General features: G+C 29.4%; 5 protein-coding genes across 5 annotated transcripts; 2 read left to right on the top strand and 3 right to left on the bottom strand.

Annotated features, from left to right (window-relative positions):
• Window positions 1-433: 433 nt before the first annotated feature.
• OCT59_007259 (uncharacterized protein) lies at window positions 434-2,683 on the bottom strand (the record flags this gene model as incomplete). Its single annotated transcript, XM_025310803.2, has 2 exons — window positions 434-2,290; window positions 2,360-2,683. The coding sequence occupies 2 exons, from the start codon at window positions 2,681-2,683 to the stop codon at window positions 434-436; spliced, it is 2,181 nt and encodes a 726-aa protein (XP_025178649.2).
• Window positions 2,684-5,407: 2,724 nt separating this feature from the next.
• On the bottom strand, window positions 5,408-7,191 carry OCT59_007258 (uncharacterized protein; the record flags this gene model as incomplete). The annotated part of the gene is made up of 4 exons (XM_066147456.1): window positions 5,408-5,858; window positions 5,927-6,054; window positions 6,290-6,648; window positions 6,744-7,191. The coding sequence occupies 4 exons, from the start codon at window positions 7,189-7,191 to the stop codon at window positions 5,408-5,410; spliced, it is 1,386 nt and encodes a 461-aa protein (XP_065998580.1).
• A 4,516-nt stretch (window positions 7,192-11,707) lies between these two features.
• Window positions 11,708-13,961, top strand: OCT59_007257 (uncharacterized protein). The gene is made up of 5 exons (XM_025325972.2): window positions 11,708-12,498; window positions 12,576-12,705; window positions 12,774-13,000; window positions 13,068-13,533; window positions 13,601-13,961. Exons 1-5 carry the CDS (start codon window positions 11,788-11,790, stop codon window positions 13,732-13,734), a joined length of 1,668 nt encoding a protein of 555 aa, XP_025178646.1. The 5' UTR covers window positions 11,708-11,787; the 3' UTR covers window positions 13,735-13,961.
• OCT59_007256 (uncharacterized protein) lies at window positions 13,575-14,798 on the bottom strand. The gene is made up of 5 exons (XM_066147441.1): window positions 14,546-14,798; window positions 14,326-14,473; window positions 14,154-14,252; window positions 14,000-14,079; window positions 13,575-13,925 (listed from the first exon to the last, which is right to left on the bottom strand). Exons 1-5 carry the CDS (start codon window positions 14,703-14,705, stop codon window positions 13,822-13,824), a joined length of 591 nt encoding a protein of 196 aa, XP_065998579.1. The 5' UTR covers window positions 14,706-14,798; the 3' UTR covers window positions 13,575-13,821.
• Window positions 14,799-16,031: 1,233 nt separating this feature from the next.
• OCT59_007255 (uncharacterized protein) lies at window positions 16,032-21,529 on the top strand. The gene is made up of 7 exons (XM_025317266.2): window positions 16,032-16,517; window positions 16,682-17,792; window positions 17,902-18,757; window positions 18,843-19,028; window positions 19,098-19,264; window positions 19,343-19,564; window positions 19,649-21,529. The coding sequence occupies exons 1-7, from the start codon at window positions 16,414-16,416 to the stop codon at window positions 20,903-20,905; spliced, it is 3,903 nt and encodes a 1,300-aa protein (XP_025178644.1). The 5' UTR covers window positions 16,032-16,413; the 3' UTR covers window positions 20,906-21,529.
• Window positions 21,530-21,531: the final 2 nt, after the last annotated feature.

Genomic DNA, 21,531 nt, shown 5'->3' with positions numbered 1-21,531 from the left:
GGGCATATATATTTTCATTTCTTTAATAGTCAAGCTATGATTCAATGAAAATAAGCATTTGTATCATTTTTTTTTTTTGATTTTTAAATGTATTATATTGGTTAATTTTGATAAAATCTTACTATGATAGATGTACAAATTATATTAGAAATTAAAAAATTTTGTAGTGAAGTAAAGTTATTGGACGTCTAATGCTAAGTGTAAATAGACTTTTTTAAACTAAAAGAAAATATTAATAAATTATAATAAAAAATATATAAATTCGCATAATTATTTTGTGATTTTTTTGCGTGATATAATATTAAAATTAATTTGGCAATACTGATCGCCAATTTACATCATACACAGCTTAAATTGTTCCAAAAAAAATTTTTTTGTATTTTTTTACCGTAATAATTTTATTTTATTACTAACACGTAAGATATTATATATCTTAAGTTTTGATGTAAATTTTTTTGGGATTTTGGTAACTTAAAGGAATATTATTGTGATTATAAAAGAGATTTCGATTTTCATGTTGTAAAATTTCAACAATTGCTAATGATTGAGATTTCTTTTTACCGCCCCCACCATCTTTCATTGTCTTACGAAAAAAATAAGAAACCTGTTCATGATTTTTTTTTTCAATACCGCTACATGAAAAAGCTTTCAATCCCCATTTCTGGTGAATTGTCATAAATTCAGAAATATGATGAACTAACACATGAATATATGGCGTCATATTATCTGGTTGATACAAGCCTTTCTTAAATCCTTGAGTATTTGGAATACCTTCAGATGGTGTCAAGAATAAAGTAAGCCAATTTTTTGCATCATTTTTAAAATCTTCAGCTTTTGTTATGGGATCTTTCATTTTTATATAAAGCTCATAAAATTTGTTCCACAAATCTCGTATCATAGTAGCACGTCTTCTTGGAAGAATTTTTGTTAGATTAAAAAATTGTAATACCTTGAGTTTATCATCTCCCATCAAAGAAGTATAATTCCATGCTTTAGATCCTTGATCTTGCCAAAATTGAAAATTTATTTTAATTTTTTTCATTTCGTCTATAATAATTTTTCGTGCAATATCATTAAAAAAACCCTGTTCCATTAATTCTGCTATCAAGAGACTCCACAATCGATCAGTAATTCGTAACATTACATGCAATTCATCAGGAATCCAATGATTAAGAGGTATCATATCAAAAAGAGGTTTTCTGGAGTGTCCTTCATAATAATTATTCTTCTCAATTAATTTATTTATATTCTTGCTAATTATCCATTCCTTTGATAGGTCTCCTTGCTGTGATTTGCTAATTGTGCACCAAGGACAAAAATTCTTACTGTGAGCGCCATTAAAACCCAAGCAAGTTGCTAAAAACTTCCAATCAGATGAAAAGTAAAGTTGAAAATTCCATTTTATATTGTTAATAACTAATCCTTGCTCTTTTAAATTTCTTAAATCATGACAAAATGGGGCCATTACATTTGATAAAGAATCGTAATTTTCACATCCAGGATAAAGTATGGTTGTATGATAATGATTTGGCTTATGTAAGGTACTCTTGTCATCCAAAATAGCTACTGCAACCATCACATGCTTAACTTTTCTACCAACATTACGTCCATCTCCAGATATTCGAAGATTAATTGTTGGCTGATGTGGATTTAAAATTCCTTTTTGAATGAGATCAGGAACTAAATATTGCAAGATATTTTTAATATTTCTATAACCTCCTTTACCAACTGCATCAATTACCTCTTGTACTATAGCTTCATCTTCTATATCTTCCTTTTCAGATTGATCTACTTGATTCTTAGTATTTACGTCCACTATTGATATTGGTATAAGCTGGGCCATTTTTTCATTTATTCTTTGACGTTCTTTTGATACTGCTCCTTCACGAGGTAAGTGAGATTCAATAGCACATAAACGTCGATAAGGATTTCTTGAAATGTTTTCTTCATCTAATACTCTAACCATTGATTCAATTTTTCGTTTTTTTTTAGTTTTATCTTCATTTCCATAATTGATATCAAAGATATGATTATTGACAGAGTAACGAATATTTTCCAATACTGGAATTTCTTCCACATTGTAAAAATTTGGTGCTTTCTCAGTGAATTCAGCTAACATGTGATTTCCAATACATGTAGCTCGTCTTGTGAGAGTAGAATTGCCACATTGATTAATTTGTTTTAACACATGTGCACATCGTTTTTTATCTCTTACCTTATCCAATATTTTAAGTTGAAGGCCAAACAAATAAATGCCTGATGTTTTAGTTCCTTTTTGTGAAGAATATTGCTAAAAAGATGAAATTTTTTGTTATTTTACGTAAAAAAGTGGAAAAAAAAATCATTTCAATATACAAACCTTATGAAATAAATTTGCAGCATCTGTAGCAGTTTTAACTGAAGAAACCTTATATTCAAAATATTTTCCAAAACATATTTGAAAAACTGGTTTACTATCATTATAATTAATAATACATTGAACAGTACACTGATTTGTACTTCTACCCCAGGTTGTTTCTACTACATAATTATCAGGAATACGATACTTATTTGGAGGAAGAGTATAAACCAGTGATGATTTATTGGGATATGTGCCTTCTTTTATAATTTTATATGAGAAACTACGTCCTGGCTGTTTAAACTTAATAACTGGATCAAAAGGATAATTGTGAACTTCTTCCATTTTTGCGATTTGCAAATAAAAAAAATGAATATTACGCGTAAAATATTTTATCGGCATATAAAATTTTTTTAATTTTGTGAAACGTAATTTTGTACTTAGTTACCTAATTGAGATCATCACCAATTAAAATGCTTGCAAGTTGTGTTACCATATGTCAATTTAATGACCGTCACTTGGGGTTATGTCTCAAAAATTGGGGTTAGGGTTAAGATCCGCACATATGTAGAGCAAGATGCGATAACTATTCGTGTAAAAATGGATAAATTTGGAAGATGTCATATTGGATCTAAGGTGTTTGGCTCCACGTTGTCATTTCGACACATAAAAAGTTCATATGTATTAGCCAAATTTATAACGACTGATGGAGAAGTCGATCGTTATACTGGACAAGTCCAGTATTATTTCAAGCATGAAATTGACTTGCCAAATGGACCTACTGAGCATTATTTGGCTTTTATTAGGTGGTACCGACTAGCAGACACAGCAAATATTCGGTATCATTTTAGTATTGATGATACCGAAGAAACGGAAACATGCAATGTTGAATTATGGAAAACAGATTTTTTTCCTGAAAGTAGGGATTGTATTATTTCAGTACACAACATTCTTTGCCGATTTGTGCCCGCTAAATATAAAATTTCTTCTAACCGCAACGCAACTGAATATTTAGCGATAAATCCATTAAATCGCAAGTTTCACATTCGGTAATTTACTAAAAGCTACAGAATTTTTCTTTACAATAATTGTTTAACGAATTTTATGGAATTAGTTATTTAATAATAAATAATACGAATAAATTGATTTACAATAAAATTTGACGAATCTTTAATTTCAGTGTTTTCTTATTTTACTTATATGTCATTATTATTTATTGATATTAATTAAAATTAATTAAAAAATCGGTTAAAAATCGTCAAAAAAGTTTTAAGTCGATCGTTGTTATTAATAAAAATCGATAAAAAAGAAGTATTGATCGATTTATGGTTTTTTTTTATGTTACAGCTCAACCAAAAATCAACCAAAAATCAACCAGTTGATTTATGCCAAAATTTTTCTGAATTTTGTAATTAGCCGAATGTGTGACGAATCACGTGACGATAATGACAAACTTTTGACGAAAGGTATTAATGCCAAAAGAAATGATTTCGACCAGTGATCCTTTAATACTGGTTTTGATCTTTGTATTTTTTGTCTTCGTGTTCTTGATTTTCATGTTTTTTAACTTTGAGATGTAATTAACCTTTGATACTATTTTTGATCTTATGTTCGTTGTCTTTGTATTCTTGATTTTCACGTTCTTTAATTTTAGGATGTAATTACCCTTTGATGCTGTCTTTGATCTTTGTATTTTTAGTTTTTGTATTCTTAATTTTCACGTTTTTTATCTTTAGAATATGGTCTATCTTTACAAAAAAGCAAAAAAGAAATATTAAATCAATAAAAACTTAAAAACACTTCATTTATCCCTAATTATAAAAGTCAAAGCCAAATTTTATATTCAGAAACAAAGAGGAATGTTATGTTTCAAAATCAAGAAAAAAAAAATTAAAAACAAACTAAAGAAAAAAACTACCTATTAATCTCAAAGTTTAGGTTTAAGTTTAACAAAAAACAGGACCATGCTTACTTCTAATAGAGGTCTCCTCACAAAATTTCAAATTTACTAGTAATTTTACCAACTCCTTTTGTCTCATAATTTTACCTTGTATATAGAGTAACATTTTAAAATTATATTAAATTTTACCTTAAATTTCTAGTGACCTTAAAATTTTTATATGATATTTTAAAAGTATTTATAAATGTTAAATGTGAATTAGATTTATTACTAATGTAAAAAAATTAGTGTAATTATTTGTAAATACATAGCAATTTTTGAAAGATGGTATCTTTTTTAAAAAAGTGAAATATATTATATGCTTCCCCAGATATTGTTAATATATCAGATACCTCATTTGCAATATGATCTAATTGGCCTAAATGATATACTATTTCTTTATAGGAGATATGTGTAAATAAGTACCTCCCAATACGTGACTGCCGAGTAAACATTCCTCCATATAAGTGTATATATAAATGAATTGATATATACGAAAGATTATTAATAGAATCTACTCTTACATTAATATGAGCATCACTGGTAAAAAAATGATTTATCCTACACATATCTTACACATATTGGGTATAAAACTAAAGAAAATCATACATAATAATACACATATCATACATATATCGTACTAATATATATATCATACATATACGTACCCGATGTGTATACTATATATATAAGTTATTCCGATATATGTATGATATGTGTTATTCATTTGTGATGATTTTCTACATTTTGAGTTAATCGATATATGTAAAAGATACGTTGTATATATGTAGTAGATGACCATTTTTTTACCTAGTCGCACGACGTTCTCCAATTTTTTGATATTTAGCTATTACTTTGCCAAGACACAACTTATTATCAGAAAGGATAATAATAAAAATTCCATCTTCTAAAGGGTGATTCTCTGTTACATTTGCTAATTCTATTTCATAAACTATTAACAAAATAAATAATATTTAAGTTATTAACATTAAATTATATAATAAAAATGCAAATAATTGTAAAATACCTGGCATATTTTTTGGAATTCTAATATCCGATGCTCTTTTTCTCATATTTTATCTGTTAAATTGAGGTCTATTTACTGCAAATTCATCACTTTCTTGCAAAACTCATACGAGATCATTAGCAGCATTTCTTTCGATTATTTCAATTGAATTTTCACTCATATCAATGCTCTTATTTCTAAGTCCACATATTCTTTCTGCCCGTGAAAATACATTGTGAGACTGTCTAATCTTAATTGCACTTGAAACTATTAAATTTCTATTTGCATCAAATAAAGTATCCTCTAGCGCCTGTGAATTATCATTATTTATATTATTAGGAGAAGAATGATTATTTGATAATATATATTGAATTTCCTTTACTGTCATTTGATTTGATGTTTCGCTATAAGAAATTTCATCATTTTCTTTATCGGAATCATCATAATCTCCATCATCAATATTATCATCATCATCATTTTCATTATCGGTATTTTCTAAACCTTCGATACTTCCATTTTGAAAGCAATTTTTGCCTTGATTCGTAAAACTTAAGCTGCCGCTCGAATCATTAAATCTACATTAATATTATCTTCATTAATAATATCTTCATTATTTCATTTTTTTTCATCATCATCTATTGACATTAATTCTTTATCTTCATCTTCATCCACCAAATTATTATTATCTACAAAAACAATAGGTGCTAATTCTAATTCGTTGGATACCAAATCAATTATTTTCGCAAAATTAAATGCATTTTGATGAGCAATCTGAACAGTATCATAAATTTCGAGTTAAGAAATACTTTCGTAATATTTCCAAAATTTCTGAATCAATACATATATGTGTATCAATATCAATTATATATCCTATTTGATTAACTTAATTAATTAATTTTAATATATTGGATATAAAAAAAATTAACAATTACTTACCGGATGCTGATAATTTATTTTTATCAATCTTGAATTCCCTATTTCTAATTATTTTATCACGGTACATTACTCTTCGCAATACTGTAAAAAATTCGTAAGCCGTAAAGTCCGGTACAAGCTGTCTTGCAATTCCAAATACATGTTCCAGTGCTTCCGTGCCATGCTCCCAGGGTAATAATGGATAATCAGAATAATAATCTCTATGTGCAATAATAAGTAAAACTAGAGATTCTGCTAAACTAGTAAAAATATTGTAGCTTTGCAATGAAATAAAGCTTCGCATATAGGAATACCACTTCGCTGAAACCTCTAAATGTGCTTTATTGATAAAAGTTTTCCAATATTGTAAAAAAAAATATGCTTGCATTACCATAATAATTCTAGTTTTATGATTAATTTGACGATTCAAATAAGCATCAAACAGTTCATCTATTAGAAAAACTTATAAATGATTAGAAACACTTAAATTAACTGATAAATATATTTCAAAAAAAAAGAAAAAAATAGGATTACCTAATATGAACATATAAAGAAAAAGCCAGCTTTTCCTGGCATTAAAACACCATCTTTTTGACACATTGATATTAAATCTGAATGAAATGTTCTATATGCGGCAGCGTCATCCTGTTTATCAACATTACGTACATCTCTAACACAAATAGGCGAATTAGGCATTCGCGCCAATTCAAGTAATTGATCATAACGAATAGTATCGTTTCCAAATGTAAGCAATTTTGAACCATAATGTATTTGGTTCCTAGCTGTCTTTTTGGCATGCTTTGGATATTGCACACGGACGATAGGCCGATTGTTATAAATTGGAGCACAGAAGTTTATCCCATAAAACGAATCTACAAACTCCAAATATTTTTCAATACTTTCGTTACTCATTATTTTTTCTTGTGCTTTCATTTCAGAAATTACTCCATCAGCACCAATACTTAGCAGATTTATTCCTGCACGAGCTGTCATATTTATTATATCAAGTAAGAGTTGACAATTTCGTCAGCTTTTGTGTTCCATTTTGTTGGAATTGCCGCAATAATTACTGGTAGGATTTTGCTTATTGGAATCTAAATAATTAATATTAAATGTTACTATATTAGCTTGTCATTATTAAAATTAATACTTTTATTTCAATTACCTTAGGATAAATCCTCTAATTTGATTAAATCTACAGCATTATTTTCTCGAATTAATTTCATTGTAAAGCGTGTATATCTTTTGTATGTAGAAACTTTTGTTTGATCGGAAGATAATACTGATCCCATTATTGTTCCAAATTCTTGAAAATACACCACTTTGGCCTGAGAGCATACAATCAGTCATCAAAATCACTGGCCCCTTCTAATGGTAATCATTAGCAATCTTTGCGAATTGCATAATATTTTTAAATGATAAGTCCAGACTGGTGAATATATCTTGATCTCTAGCTCGTTGACGTCTAATTAAATTCAATATTAATTAAAGTTATCAGCGGCTAATTTAATTAATCCATCTATTTTTACCTGATATGCTGTAAACCGTATCGCTAAAGCATTTTTAAATATCGAATAAATTCTTGAATTTTCAGGCAACCAGGCAAAAAAATGTAATAAATGTTCGAATATTTAAGTCCATTTTTTTTATCACGTTCTTCCAAATTTTTGAGTTTAATCGATAATTAACTAATTCGGTAAAGGTTTTATTTGAATTAAATGCTTTTTAGTTTTTGGCCCGTTCGGCTAATTCTAGCCATATTTTTGTTAACGACCGTAAACACTAGAACGATATATCTTTTTCAAATTAGCGTTTTGGAGTGTTTTAGTAAATTCATAATGATTAGGTATATATTTTGCCGTAGAATCATTATGACGTCTTTAATATCAATATTATAGTTAAAATAATTGATAATTTAGAATTTAATAATTATCAAATATTTACCTCGATTAAAGCTCTTTTAAAATGTGCATTATCACGTATAGCTTGGCAATTTATACAAATACCACTTGGGTGCCATGTTTTTCGCTCACAATTTATGCTGAATATTGCTTTAAGATTTTTATTAATACGCCATTTAAAGGTTAATAATAACTCACGTCACCAAATAATTTTCTCTTCTGGTGTTAATTTATTTCTTGAAAACCCTTTACGCTCCAGAAACTTATTTGGAAATAAGTTATATGCAACTAAATATATAATCCCTTTTTCCTCCTCCATATTGCGTTGGTGTAAGTAAAATATAATCCAGATATTTATCATCACTAAGACCTTGACATGATATAGGTTATACATGCTGCCCAAATTATTTTGGGATGCCATAATTATAATTTGGGATGCCATAATTCATTCGGTTTATATATAATTTACTATGTAAAGTGCCAAAATAATTTGGGATTCCATAATTGAATTTGGGATTTTACTTATAATTACGGCAGTCCAAAATAATTTGGGTGGCATGTATAATATAGGTGATATTTGAACAGGTGTATTTTCGTCAATTTCTAAAGGGCGTTTTACAAAATTTAAAATACTAAATTGTCCCTTATTTGTCCATTCTGAAATAAACACGCTGCGAAATATGAGTTTAAATTCTTTACGCGATATGTTTTATCTAATTTTACTTGCTTATTACATTTACATTGAACAGTTTTAGAGTCTATAAGTTTAAAAAAGTTTTGGTGTGCTTTTAGTTAGTTATATCGTAACTGTTCTTCATTACTTTTATATACATTAAACATGATTTATATCATATTTTATGATGTATTTTATGTCATGTTTTATGTCGTGTTAAAAACTTAAAATATAAAAAATATATATATCTTATATATATATCTGTCGCGAGGATGTTATACAATTTTACTCGCAAACTAGAAACCTAGAAAACTTTGTATGTAAATTTACCTTACACGTCCGGTAACCTATTCTAATTTTACCTTATAATATCGGAAACTTTTTTTTAATTTATATATGATTTTACCTTATACTATTAAGAGACATATATTAATAAATTATTATAAATTTTACCTTATATTTTTGGACACCTCTATTAGAAGTAAGCGGGGTCCTCAAAAAACCAAGGTACTTCTAAAAAAAAAGAAAGAGAAGACATTTCCAAACAAAAAAAACTAAAAACAAATGAAAGAAATTATAAAGTTCAGAATTGTTTCTAGAAAAAAAATAAAACATTATTTACTGTATCACAAATGTAGCACAAAATTTTTACCAATAAAATTCAGTGGCATTGATTTATGTGACATATCACAGGTGCGATAAAAAATAAAACCCTTTTATATAATATTTTAAATTTTTAAATTTTTAAAATTTTAAAGTTTCAGTAAATATAATTTTAAATATTTATATAAAAATAAAATTTGTGTATATCAATAAGATTGCCTGCCTAAACCTCTTCAAAATTCTACGATTAGTTTCTCTAAAATTTTACTATAGTTTTATTATAATTTCGACGAGTCTTAAGGTTTTGGCAGTTTCGGAGCATTTATAATAAGTTTCGTCGAGGTTTCGCTTTTCTTCGAGTTTTACCAACTTTTTAATAAGACTTTGCATATAGTTTTGGCAAAGTTTCGCCATTTCGGCATTTCGCCAACTTCAGAAAACCCCTAGTTTTTCGATGCCTTACCAGTATATGTGCGTTCTTCCATTTTTGGTAATTTTTATTTAGATTAATTATTATATGACTTTATCAAAATCCCAAATTTTAAATATTTATGTTACAATTTGCAACTCTTATGTATATATTATAGAACTTTAAATTTTATTTATTATGCGTATTTTTGCTTATTTTATAACTTTATTTAATAAGTCATAAAGGATTTAAAATGTTATTTTTGACTTTTATATATAATATATCTATAAGGTAAGGTATGTATATGTATAGGTATGCATAAAATTTAAACTCTATTTATATTATTATTTTTAAGTAATTTGTTTTTTTTTATAAATTTTACTATTTTATATAAATTTTTATATTTAATAATAATAAAGTACTATATAAATAAATTTTATTAAAATTAATTAAACATCTGTTTAAGATTTACTAAGTAATAGGTAATGCAAACTTATATATATATTACCTACTCAAAAGTTTAGGACCACCTTAAAAATTGAATAAATTAAGGTTTATAAATACCAAATACAATAATTTTAATTTTATTTTATAATTTAAAATATAGAAAAAACCTTTAAATTTTATTTTTCACTTAATTTAATAATACTAATCTTATTTATTTTTTGCAAACTATTTTAATTTATATCTAAAATAAGTTATTAATAAAATTTTACTTTTAAATCATTCTTAAATAAAAGTAATTACAATAAAACTATTGTTAAATCTTTATTCTACGAATTTAAAGAATTAAGACAAACTAAATTTTATGCAAATCCAATCAGTAGTTAATAAAAAATTGATTGTTAAATGTTACTATATTATATATAGAAATTAAATGTAAATCATTTTTTATATGTAAAATATCAATATTCAACAATTAATTTTTCATTAACTACTGATTGAATTTGCATAAAATTTGGTTTATTTTAATCCTTTTAATTAGTAAAACTAAAATCTAATAATGATTTTATTGTAATTGCTCTTGTTAAGAATGATTTAAAAGTAAAATTTTATTAATAACTTATTTTAGATATAAATTAAAATAGTTTGCAAAAAATAAATAAGATTAGTATTATTAAATTAAGTGAAAAATAAAATTTAAAGGTTTTTTCTATATTTTAAATTATAAAATAAAATTAAAATTATTGTATTTGGCATTTATAAACTTTAATTTATTCAATTTTTAGGGTGATTCTAAATTTTTGAGTAGGTAGTGTATATAGGATTGGAAATTGTACTATATAGTAAATTATATATATTTTTTATATTTAAAATATATTTTAAATTATAAATTTTTTTTCAATTACAATAATCTAAATTGATAATAAATTATTCTTTAATATTAGTGCAATGAATGATTTATATATATTATTATACTGTACTTACTAAAATTTTGCCTTAGATATTATAATTTTCTAACTCTGCCTATATACATGTAGATATTTTACTGACAAATTGTAAATATTATTTCATATGTTATATAATAATAGATTATTTATTTATCATAGATAATTTGTAAAGAAATTTTACTAATGCCGAATTCTTAGGAATTTTATTATTATTAAGCTAATAATTAGAAAGAAGAATAACTAATCCGTAACAGGACCACTTATTCTGGAAACTGAATTTTTTTTTTTTCATTCCGAGTACAAGATATTATTGGTTAAGTAAATAAATTAATAATCTGATTATCAAAAAAATAAAAAACTTTTAAACTTTTTATAGTTTAGTGATTGAATAAATAAGCTTAATAACAGATAAGCTTAGTAATTCAATAACATATGATTACAGGATTTACAATCAAAATATCTATTTTTTGATAATATGCATCTACTCTATCTATATATGTCATTAATCTGTCTACATTTACATTGAATAAAACTTCACACGCTGGATTTGGTATCATCAAATAATTAATATAAGAACGTACGTTCTAATCATTTGTTACGATAAATTTCAAGATGGTTTTGGCAAGTGAACTTAACGCATGGCGAAAACTTCAAAGTCATTATGACAATGAAGGTAAAAATCTTATCATGAGGGACCTTTTCGCTCAAGATAAGAATCGGTTCAATACTTTTTCTCGTCAGTTTAAGGGTGAACGTACTGGTGCTTCCATTTTGCTTGATTTTTCGAAAAATATCATCACAAATGATACATTCGCTGCTCTAATCGGATTGGCACGTGAAGCTGATGTTGAAGGTTTCAGAGAAAAAATGTTCAATGGTGAACATATCAATTTCACTGAAGATCGAGCCGTATTACATATTGCCTTAAGAAACGTTTCAAACAAACCGATCCTCGATAACGGTGAAAAAGTTATGCCAGGAGTTAATGAAGTTTTGGAACAAATGAAAAAAACTTCCAATGCGATTCGTGATGGTTCATGGACCGGTTATACGGGAAAATCTATTACCGATATCGTAAACATCGGTATTGGCGGATCTGATCTTGGTCCCGTGATGGTTACTGAAGCTTTGAAACCATACGCGAAACCAGGGCTGAATGTACACTACGTTTCGAATATTGATGGGACACATTTGGCTGAAACTTTAAAAAAATTGAATCCAGAGACTTCCTTGTTTATTATTGCTTCTAAGACCTTTACAACCCAAGAAACTATTACTAACGCTACGTCAGCAAGAGATTGGTTCCTTGCTACTGCCAAAGATGTAATGTATTTTATATATATATGAATTATAAATTAAATTAATTTAATTTACATTCTCTATACTGCAAATTTTTTTAGAATAAACATGTTGCAAAACATTTTGTTGCACTTTCAACGAACACTAACGCGGTTGTGTCATTCGGAATTGATCCTGCCAACATGTTTAAATTTTGGGACTGGGTTGGTGGACGTTACTCTTTGTGGTCAGGTATGGATTAAATGACGGTAACTTGACGTCAAACTCGTTAACGTAATAACAATTATTTGAATATAAAGCCATCGGTCTTTCAATTGCAATATACATCGGCTATGATAATTTTCACGAACTTCTTTCTGGAGCTCATGATATGGATCTCCATTTTAGAAACACTCCTTTGGAAAATAATTTGCCAGTGATTTTAGGAGTTCTTGGTGTTTGGTACAATAACTTTTTCGGATGTCAGACTCATGCTATTTTACCTTACGATCAATATCTGCATCGTTTTCCCGCTTATTTTCAACAGGTTTGTTTTTAATACTTTTTAATGCGAACCCCTAAATGCAATATATTCAATTATTCTGCCTATTAAGGGTGATATGGAATCAAACGGAAAATATGTCTCCCGTTCAGGACAAAATGTCAATTATTCAACAGGTCCTATCATTTGGGGTGAACCAGGAACAAATGGACAGCACGCATTCTATCAATTGATTCATCAAGGCACCAAAATAATTCCCGCAGACTTTTTGGCACCAATCGAAACACACAATCCTATATCGAATGGTCTGCACCATAAAATATTACTTTCAAATTTCTTTGCCCAAACTGAAGCTCTTATGATTGGTAAGACCAAAGAGGAAGTCCTAGAAGAAATAAAGGGTTTGCAAAACAAAGAATCGATAGCTCCACATAAAGTTTTTCGTGGGAATCGGCCAACGAATAGTATCATGTTTCAAAAGCTAACGCCTGGCACACTGGGAGCTCTCATTGCCCTTTACGAACACAAAATTTTTGTACAGGGTACCATTTGGAACATCAATTCATTTGATCAATGGGGTAAGTTTAAAATATTAAACGTGTATTTTTAATAAAAACGAGTATTTAAATTTATTTCTAAATCCAGGTGTGGAACTTGGTAAGGTTCTTGCTAAGAAAATCTTGCCAGAGTTGGAAAATCAAGATGCTGCACCTGTTTCTTCTCATGATGGCAGTACTAATGGCTTGATCAACTTCTATAAGTCCAATAAAAACAATTGAAGTTATATCATTACAAACCATAACCTTACTAAATATTTATTTTTTGTATATTAGTTTAAATTAATACAAATGTTTAGGAAGTGAGAATTAAGAAGAACCAGTAGTTAATTCCCATAAATGATTAGTCATAAAATATTGTGAATGTCTATCATCGATCACCACAGTATGAATGTCATTACCATCAGGGGATTCTAATAAAGTTTTATATTTAAATTTAATGAATTGCATTTAATTTTAATTAAAGATGAAAAAAGAAATTTTTTACCTATTCTTGCTTTTAATTCGTGAGTATTCTCGTCCTCAATGAATTGAATACCCAACTTACGGTATAAGTGAAGTTGAAGCCTTATTAATTTTTTTTAAAAAACAAATTATTATATGTAATAGAAATTGAAATTTCCAACAATATTATTACTCACGAAATATTATCATCTTTTGGTAGTGTCTCGTCTTCAACGCTCATATTCTCTAATTCTTCTAGTTCTTTACATAATGAATAAGATTCCTCTTCGAGTTCCGTAAAAAGAAAAAGAAATTAAGAATTATATCATAAAAAATTATAAATGATGAATTTCGTAAACAAAAGGATATTTTTCTTCCATTTCTAATTGAGCGTTTAATTCATCTAATTCAAATTTTTCACGCTCATGTTTGGCTATAAGATCATTAAAATTAGGATCATTTTGATCGGTTGATTTTTTCGCGCCGGCTTTGATTGTTGTTAATTTTCTGTTCAACACTTAAGGGAAAAAAAATAATGTGTATATGCATATATATATATAAAATAAAGTATATAAACTTAAAAACTTACTTCTTAGTTCTTTCCTGAGCTCTTCACTTTTCTGGGTCGTTATTTCTTCAAACTTACGAACATTTTCAGCAACTTCTTTGAAGGCTTCTATCTGTTCGTCTGAATTGAATTTATCCTTCAACGCGATAATTTCTTTAATAATGTCAGACTGCTGTTCCATTCCGTATCGAATTTTTGATATGAACAAAATACCCTATGTAAAAGCTGGGGGTCTACACGATAGTCCCAGGTACGAACTTTTATATTATATATTGACAAAGTACGCGTCTTATCACGTGATTAATTAAAAAAAAAAAGTTATTGCCAATTTGCCATAATGTCATAGTGTTAGTACAAAGTCTTATAAATGAGACTTTTTTTCATACAAAACCTTATAAGTCGAATATAAAAAAACCTTTAAATAAATTTAAGTTTTAAAATAATGATTATTTGTTTAGTAATTAAAAAATTTTATTATTTGAGATCAGAATCCAATATCTGATATTAAATATTTTTAATAACATAATATAAAAATGCGGCAAATAATCTTTCTTACAACAAATAATTAAAAAACACTATTTATAGCAAACAAATAATGTGATTCTTTAATTTTTAATGTGGCTTATTAAAAAAAAAATATAGATCTGCTCTTCTCATTTTATATTCTTATTCTTGCATTAAAGTTATGCTGTATAACCGTCAACTTTACAGTTAAGGTAAATTGTACAAAGTTTTCTTTTGAAAAGATTCACAAACTATAATTGTGATAAGGCTCAAGACAGATCGTCAAAATTTTTTTTCTTCTGACATGAGAATGTGACGAAGTCATTTTGAGAATATTTTTTGGATCTATATATCTCAATATAGATTCATTGTAGTCTCCAAAAAAAAAAAAAAAAATTGATGTAACGATTAACCGGTTTTTGAAATTTAAAACTCAACAAATAAAAGCTCCTAATGAATAAATCCATAGATAGATGGAGTTGTAATTAGTACATTTTTATAATCATTAAAAATCCATTAGATTTGTTAATGTAATGTGTAAGATCATAGCTAATAAAGAATGTAATATTGAAAAATATAAATAATGATGAGAAGCGAGAAGATCCGAATAATCAAATGTATAATTGTACGAATCGGAAATAAGCTTTTAATTTTAACCGTTAAGAAAGTACTAAGAAAGGAATTCAAGGCAAAAAAAAAAATAGATTATAAACTGTACGAAAGGCTAAGGAAATAATGGAAAAAATAATTCCTTTTATCTTTATGAGTTAAATTACGCCATCCTTTCATTGGTTGATCTTGTTGTTTGAATGCTATTATTGTGACGACCTTATCAAACATATCCTGTTCGGGACTTTACACTGTTTTAGGTAAGCATAGTGAGAGCACACTTTTTATGCTTGGTTTCAGGGTTTGTGTACAGTTATTTTGTTTTTTTCGCTGGGGCTTTTTTTTCTACACCGTTTCTTCTTTTTTTTGTTCTTTTTTTTTAATTTTTTTTTTTAAGTTTATGGTGGAGGGTTGTTTTTAGCTTCTCTACTCCTTTAATCTCTAATATAATCTTTATTTAATATTAATAATATTTATCGCTCTCAGTGTACCCTTAATAATAAATTCCCTTATATAAAGTTATTTGCTTACTTCTGTTTACTAATTTGTACTAATTTCAGTTGGGTGTTGAATCTTTCAAGACTAATTCACCCGTTACACAAAAAAACCTCTAGTATAATATTTAAGACTTTACGACCCGCGGTTCGTTTGTTTAATCAGGTTTATTCTATTGCCTTAAAAAACAACTCCTTGGGTTTATTAATTCCCATCACGTTTTTGCTGGGCAAAATCTGATGCGCAACTAATTTACAAATATATAAAAAAGAGCTTTAAAAATGACCACGCAACAATCAGAATTGAATAAAGATTCGTATTCTACTGGGAACAATTCTGGTGGTTCGCCCCAACAACACGAAGCTAGATACTTTTCTTCTAAAAGGTAAGCTTATGGGTTGTTTCAAAGTTTTTTATCACCAAAAAAAAAAGTATAGACTCGCGTTTTTTAAAGAAAAAAAAAAGTTCTCGTGTCACAAGCATATTTCGGTTACACGTTTTTAATTGTTAGTCAAAGTTTATTAACTTTCTAAACTTTTATTATTACAGAGCCAGAGAAATTCAAGCTGAAGAGGGTATCACGTCACCTTATCGTCCTAGCGCCCTTCCTCCCCCGTCGTTCTCTACAAACGGTGCTTTTAATAATGGAACGCTTCTTTCGGATTCTGCTGCTAATACATCAATTGAATTTTTGAATTTAAAATCAGTTGGTACTAAAGTCTCTACCTCAAATGGTGGTGGACAAGAACATATCTCTTCATACCCTTCTTCTTTTCGTCGAACACGTGCGGATACTTTACCCTCTTCTTTATCACGTCCTCCTATTCTTCATGGACATAGCCCCACATCATCTTTGTCAATGAGTTCATCATCTACTACGAATTTACTTACTCCTCCTAAACCCAATTCTCGTCTTCGTTCAGGATCACTTACACAATTACCATCATCATCTCTTTCTGCTGCGTTTGGACCATCTATTTTTACTTCTGGATGGTCAGATCATCGAAGTGAATCAAATGGTCCTCCAACTCCACCTATGCAAACTCCAACCACAGGTGATTTGCTTCGTGGTGATGAAAATAACACAGTTAGTAAAACTTTAGATTATTTAGGTTTAGATGATCACGAACATGGTGGAGGTTCAGGAATGTCTAAAATTCCTACAAGTGCTGGTAATCTTCCACAAATAAAGGTTGAAATGAAAAATTCAGCTCCTTCTTACACTTCATCCAGCGGTAGTATTCCAAATATACCTGCTCTTCGTAGAGATGCGAACAGAATACGTTCATATTCTGTCTCTGCTACTGCTAAATACGATGAACCACCCGTAACTTCTACAATTACTACAAATAATTTATTCCCTCCGGGTTCCGCTGCAGTTCAGCAATTTCATCAAACTCATTCTAGACCCCGTGCAATTAGTTTGGGAATTTTGGACCTACCTAATGATATTGTGATGATGCGTCAAAGCAGAAACAACCAAATGTATAATGATTTATCTGATTCAAATCAAGGTATGGGAACTACAAATCCTTCCAGATCACTTGGAGGTGAACAATTATTAGGAATGATGCTTGTTGGTGCTATGGAAGGTAAAAAGAAACAACAACAAGCAATTCATGATGACGATTATTTGTTAGCGGATCATGATGATATGGAGGTATGATATTAAATTTTGTAATAATAATAGTTATTATTTTGTTTCATATTTTTTCATTATATATGACTTAGCTTTAAACTTTTGTTTTGTTTTTTTTTTTAATAAAAAGGTCCCTCGATCTAGTATTTCTAGTCCTCGTGATCATACGCCCGATCATTCTCAACAAAGTACTCCTCCCCCACAAACACCAACTCGTTCTCTTTGGATTGGAAATATTGATCCGACTCTTAGCACCCAGGATCTTATGCAACTTTTTTCGCCATATGGGACCATCGAAAGTCTCAGACTTTTGCCTGATAAAGAATGTGGTTTTGTTAATTTCGTTCGCGTCGAAGATGCTATTAGAGCTAAGGATGATATTATGAATAGAATGGGAGGCCGGGTTGGAAATTGTATTGTTCGCGTAGGTTACGGGAAGGCTGATGCATTAAATAATCATGACCTTTCTCCTTCATCTCAAACTCAACTTCAACCCACACGAGCTCTCTGGGTCGGAAATATTCCCACTTCTACTACTCCTCAGGCATTACAGAACATTTTTTCACCATATGGTGCTATTGAATCGGCTAGAGTGCTTACTCATAAGAATTGTGGATTTGTAAATTTTGAAAAGTTAGATGATGCTGTCAAAGCTAAGAAAGCTTTGCATGGTAAAGAAGTTCTTGGAAGTGCTGTTGGACCTGTCAGGATTGGTTTTGCAAAAGTTCAACCTAAACCTTCGCCCACGTCAACTCCTGAACCAGGTTCTCCGGCCACGCGCCATATCAGAAACCTTTCATCATCATCATCATCATCTAATAATCAAAATTCTGGTCAATGGAACGGACAAGTTGAAAATTATCATAATAATATGATAAGGATGATGATGGCGGGCGCAGCAAATGCTAATAATGGCCTTACTGAAAAACAATCAATGATGCGCGAATTAAGCGGTGGAGTTGATGATGATATCGATGATATTCTTGGTTAGTTTCTAAATGTGTTTTATACTTTTTGTTCTATACGAATAGTATACCAAATTTAATATACGTTATTAACTTATTTTTACAGAAAATCGCCCTGCCGCAACGTATTTCACTTCCATTCCACCTGTTGGAGATCCTAATCCAAACCGCAAACCGGATGCCTCTAGATTAAGAGAAATTCGAAAACGTTTAGATAGTGGACATTGTTCTGCTAAAGAAGTAGAAGCTATTGCTGCTGAAGTATTAGACGAATGTGTTGAATTATCAAGTGGTAGGTAAATTTCCTATTCTTTATATTCTTAATTTATATGTCCTAAAATTTTTATTTCCTAATAATTAGATTACATTGGTAACACCGTTATTCAAAAATTATTTGAACGTTGTTCTGAGAATACCAAAACTAAAATGTTAGAAAAGATCGCACCTCATTTAGCTACCATTGGTATTCATAAGAATGGGACTTGGGCTGCACAAAAGATTATTGACTGTGCCAAAACTCCTGCTCAGGTATATGATTTAATATCAAGTGTTACATTCCGCATAGTGATAAGTATATTGAATGGTTATTTATACTTCTTTCTTTAGATGCAACTTATCACTTCCAATGTTAAGGCATATACTCCACCACTACTTTTGGATCAATTTGGAAATTATGTAGTGCAATGTTGTTTACGTCTTAGTCCTCAACGTAATCAATTTATTTTCGATGCAATGGTAGACCGATGTTTGGATATAGCGCAAGGTCGTTTTGGAGCTCGTGCCATGAGAGCCTGTTTAGAAAGTCAACATGTAACAAAAAAACAACAGGTAAAATATTTATTAGTCTATTTAGGGTTTGTTTATTTTTTAAGTGTGTTCTAATAGTTTAATTTCTTTTATTTTTATTATTAGAAACAAGTAGCCATTGCTATTGTAATGAATGCAGTACCCCTTTCAACTAATCCAAACGGCGCATTATTGTTAACGTGGATGCTTGATACCTCTTCATTTCCTGGCCGTTATCGTATTTTAGCTCCACGCCTTTCTCCCCATTTGGCACACTTGTGTACACATAAGCTTGCATCGTTGACTGTTCTTAAGATTGTCAATCAACGACAAGAGGCAGACGCACGTGATCTTACAATCGCCTCATTATTTTTCTCTGCAAATGACCAAGTTTTAGAAGATGTGCTTAGCGATCAAGTTCATGGTGTTGGTGTTGTTCAAAAAGTATTAGCTAGTCCATATGTAGATCCTACCGAAAAAACACGATTGGGAGAAAAAGTAAAATATGTGTTAGGTAAACTAAAGGTTCAACAGGTACAAGGATATAAACGTCTGCTTGAAGAATTAGGTATGGTGGGAGATCCTTCTCTTGGCAGTACACCATTGAATCCTGGACCTTCTCAAGTCGGTATCCCTCCACAAGGTGTGTTTCCGAGCCCTTTGCCACCAGATCTTGCAGCCGCCGCCGCCTATTATGCAGCCGCGCAAGCTGCTTTTGCAAATCAACAATTGCAGCAAGTCGCTTCAGGAACAACTTCATCAGAAAGTAATGGTTCTTCTCACGAACAATTGGGATCTCAATCTTCAATAAATCCTACCTCAAGCGAAGGATCTTCATCAAATTCGACTGCAACTTCCACAACTATGGCATCTACGCCTTCATCGGCATATCCACCAACACCCATGTTTATGAATAATATGCCAATGTCTCCTCATCCTCATTCGCCATTTCCACCTACTTCACCTTATCCGCACATGAATCCTTTCCCGCCTTTCATTCATCCATCCACACTAGCAGCAGTAGCTGGGATGTATCATCCTGCAATGTTTAGTCCTGCAGCTGCATATCCTTATATGCTCGCGGCTTCAAGTGCGATGCCACCACCTATGATGAATACAGCACCACCCACGCCAGGTAATACTCAAAATGCACAAATGCTTGCATTCTTACAACAGCAACAACAATTATTGCAGCAACAGACAAATAGCCAACAATCTCAGCAACAACAGCAACAATCCCAAGAACAGCCATCGCAGCAACAACAACAATCACCGTCTATCGGTAGTGATGCGCAGGCGCAATCATCGCCACAAATCATTGCCGAGTCGCTTACACAATCTTCGGTTGGTCAAGTTGAAGTTCCAGTTCAAGCTCAACAATAAATAAGAGACTATGCACTCAAATTCCTTATTATATACAGTATATATATATTTTTTATTATATAGAAGGTTTTTTTATATATTGAAGGGATCAGGGTATTCTGATGACGAGTTAATCTCTAATTCGGATTTTTATTCTTAAATTTATTTTACGGTAATGATTTTTTAAAAAAAAATTTAAGAACGAAAACAAGAACTTATTATTAGTATATATTATATAAAAGTATATTTAGTTTTTTTTTTCGTTCTACGTAATGTAATTTCTGAAATGGTTATTTTAAACAATTTTGGTTTTATCTATTTACTTAGACATATTATGTATTTTTTTTTATGCAGTATATATTTTTTCTTTTTTTTTATTAGAATATTTCACTTTTTCTATTATTATTTTAACGGGATGTCATTTGGTGATACGTTTTTTTCCTTTATAAATAAATTTTTCTTTACTTTAGTCATTAATAGTATGTGTGACGGACGAACTATAAGGTAGATTTAATCACAAAAATTACTTTTAAGAAGAGGGTATATTAAGGCGCGGTGATTAAATTTTCTTTAAAATAGCAAAATAATTTAATTTAGATAGTTAATATATATATATTTTTTTACAAATAATTTACATAATTTCAATC

This window comes from Rhizophagus irregularis, chromosome 15, assembly GCF_026210795.1.
Source record: "Rhizophagus irregularis chromosome 15, complete sequence".
Classification (NCBI taxonomy): domain Eukaryota; kingdom Fungi; phylum Glomeromycota; class Glomeromycetes; order Glomerales; family Glomeraceae; genus Rhizophagus; species Rhizophagus irregularis.
Note: the sequence above shows the minus strand (reverse complement) of the source record. Positions and strands in the feature narration are given on the sequence as shown.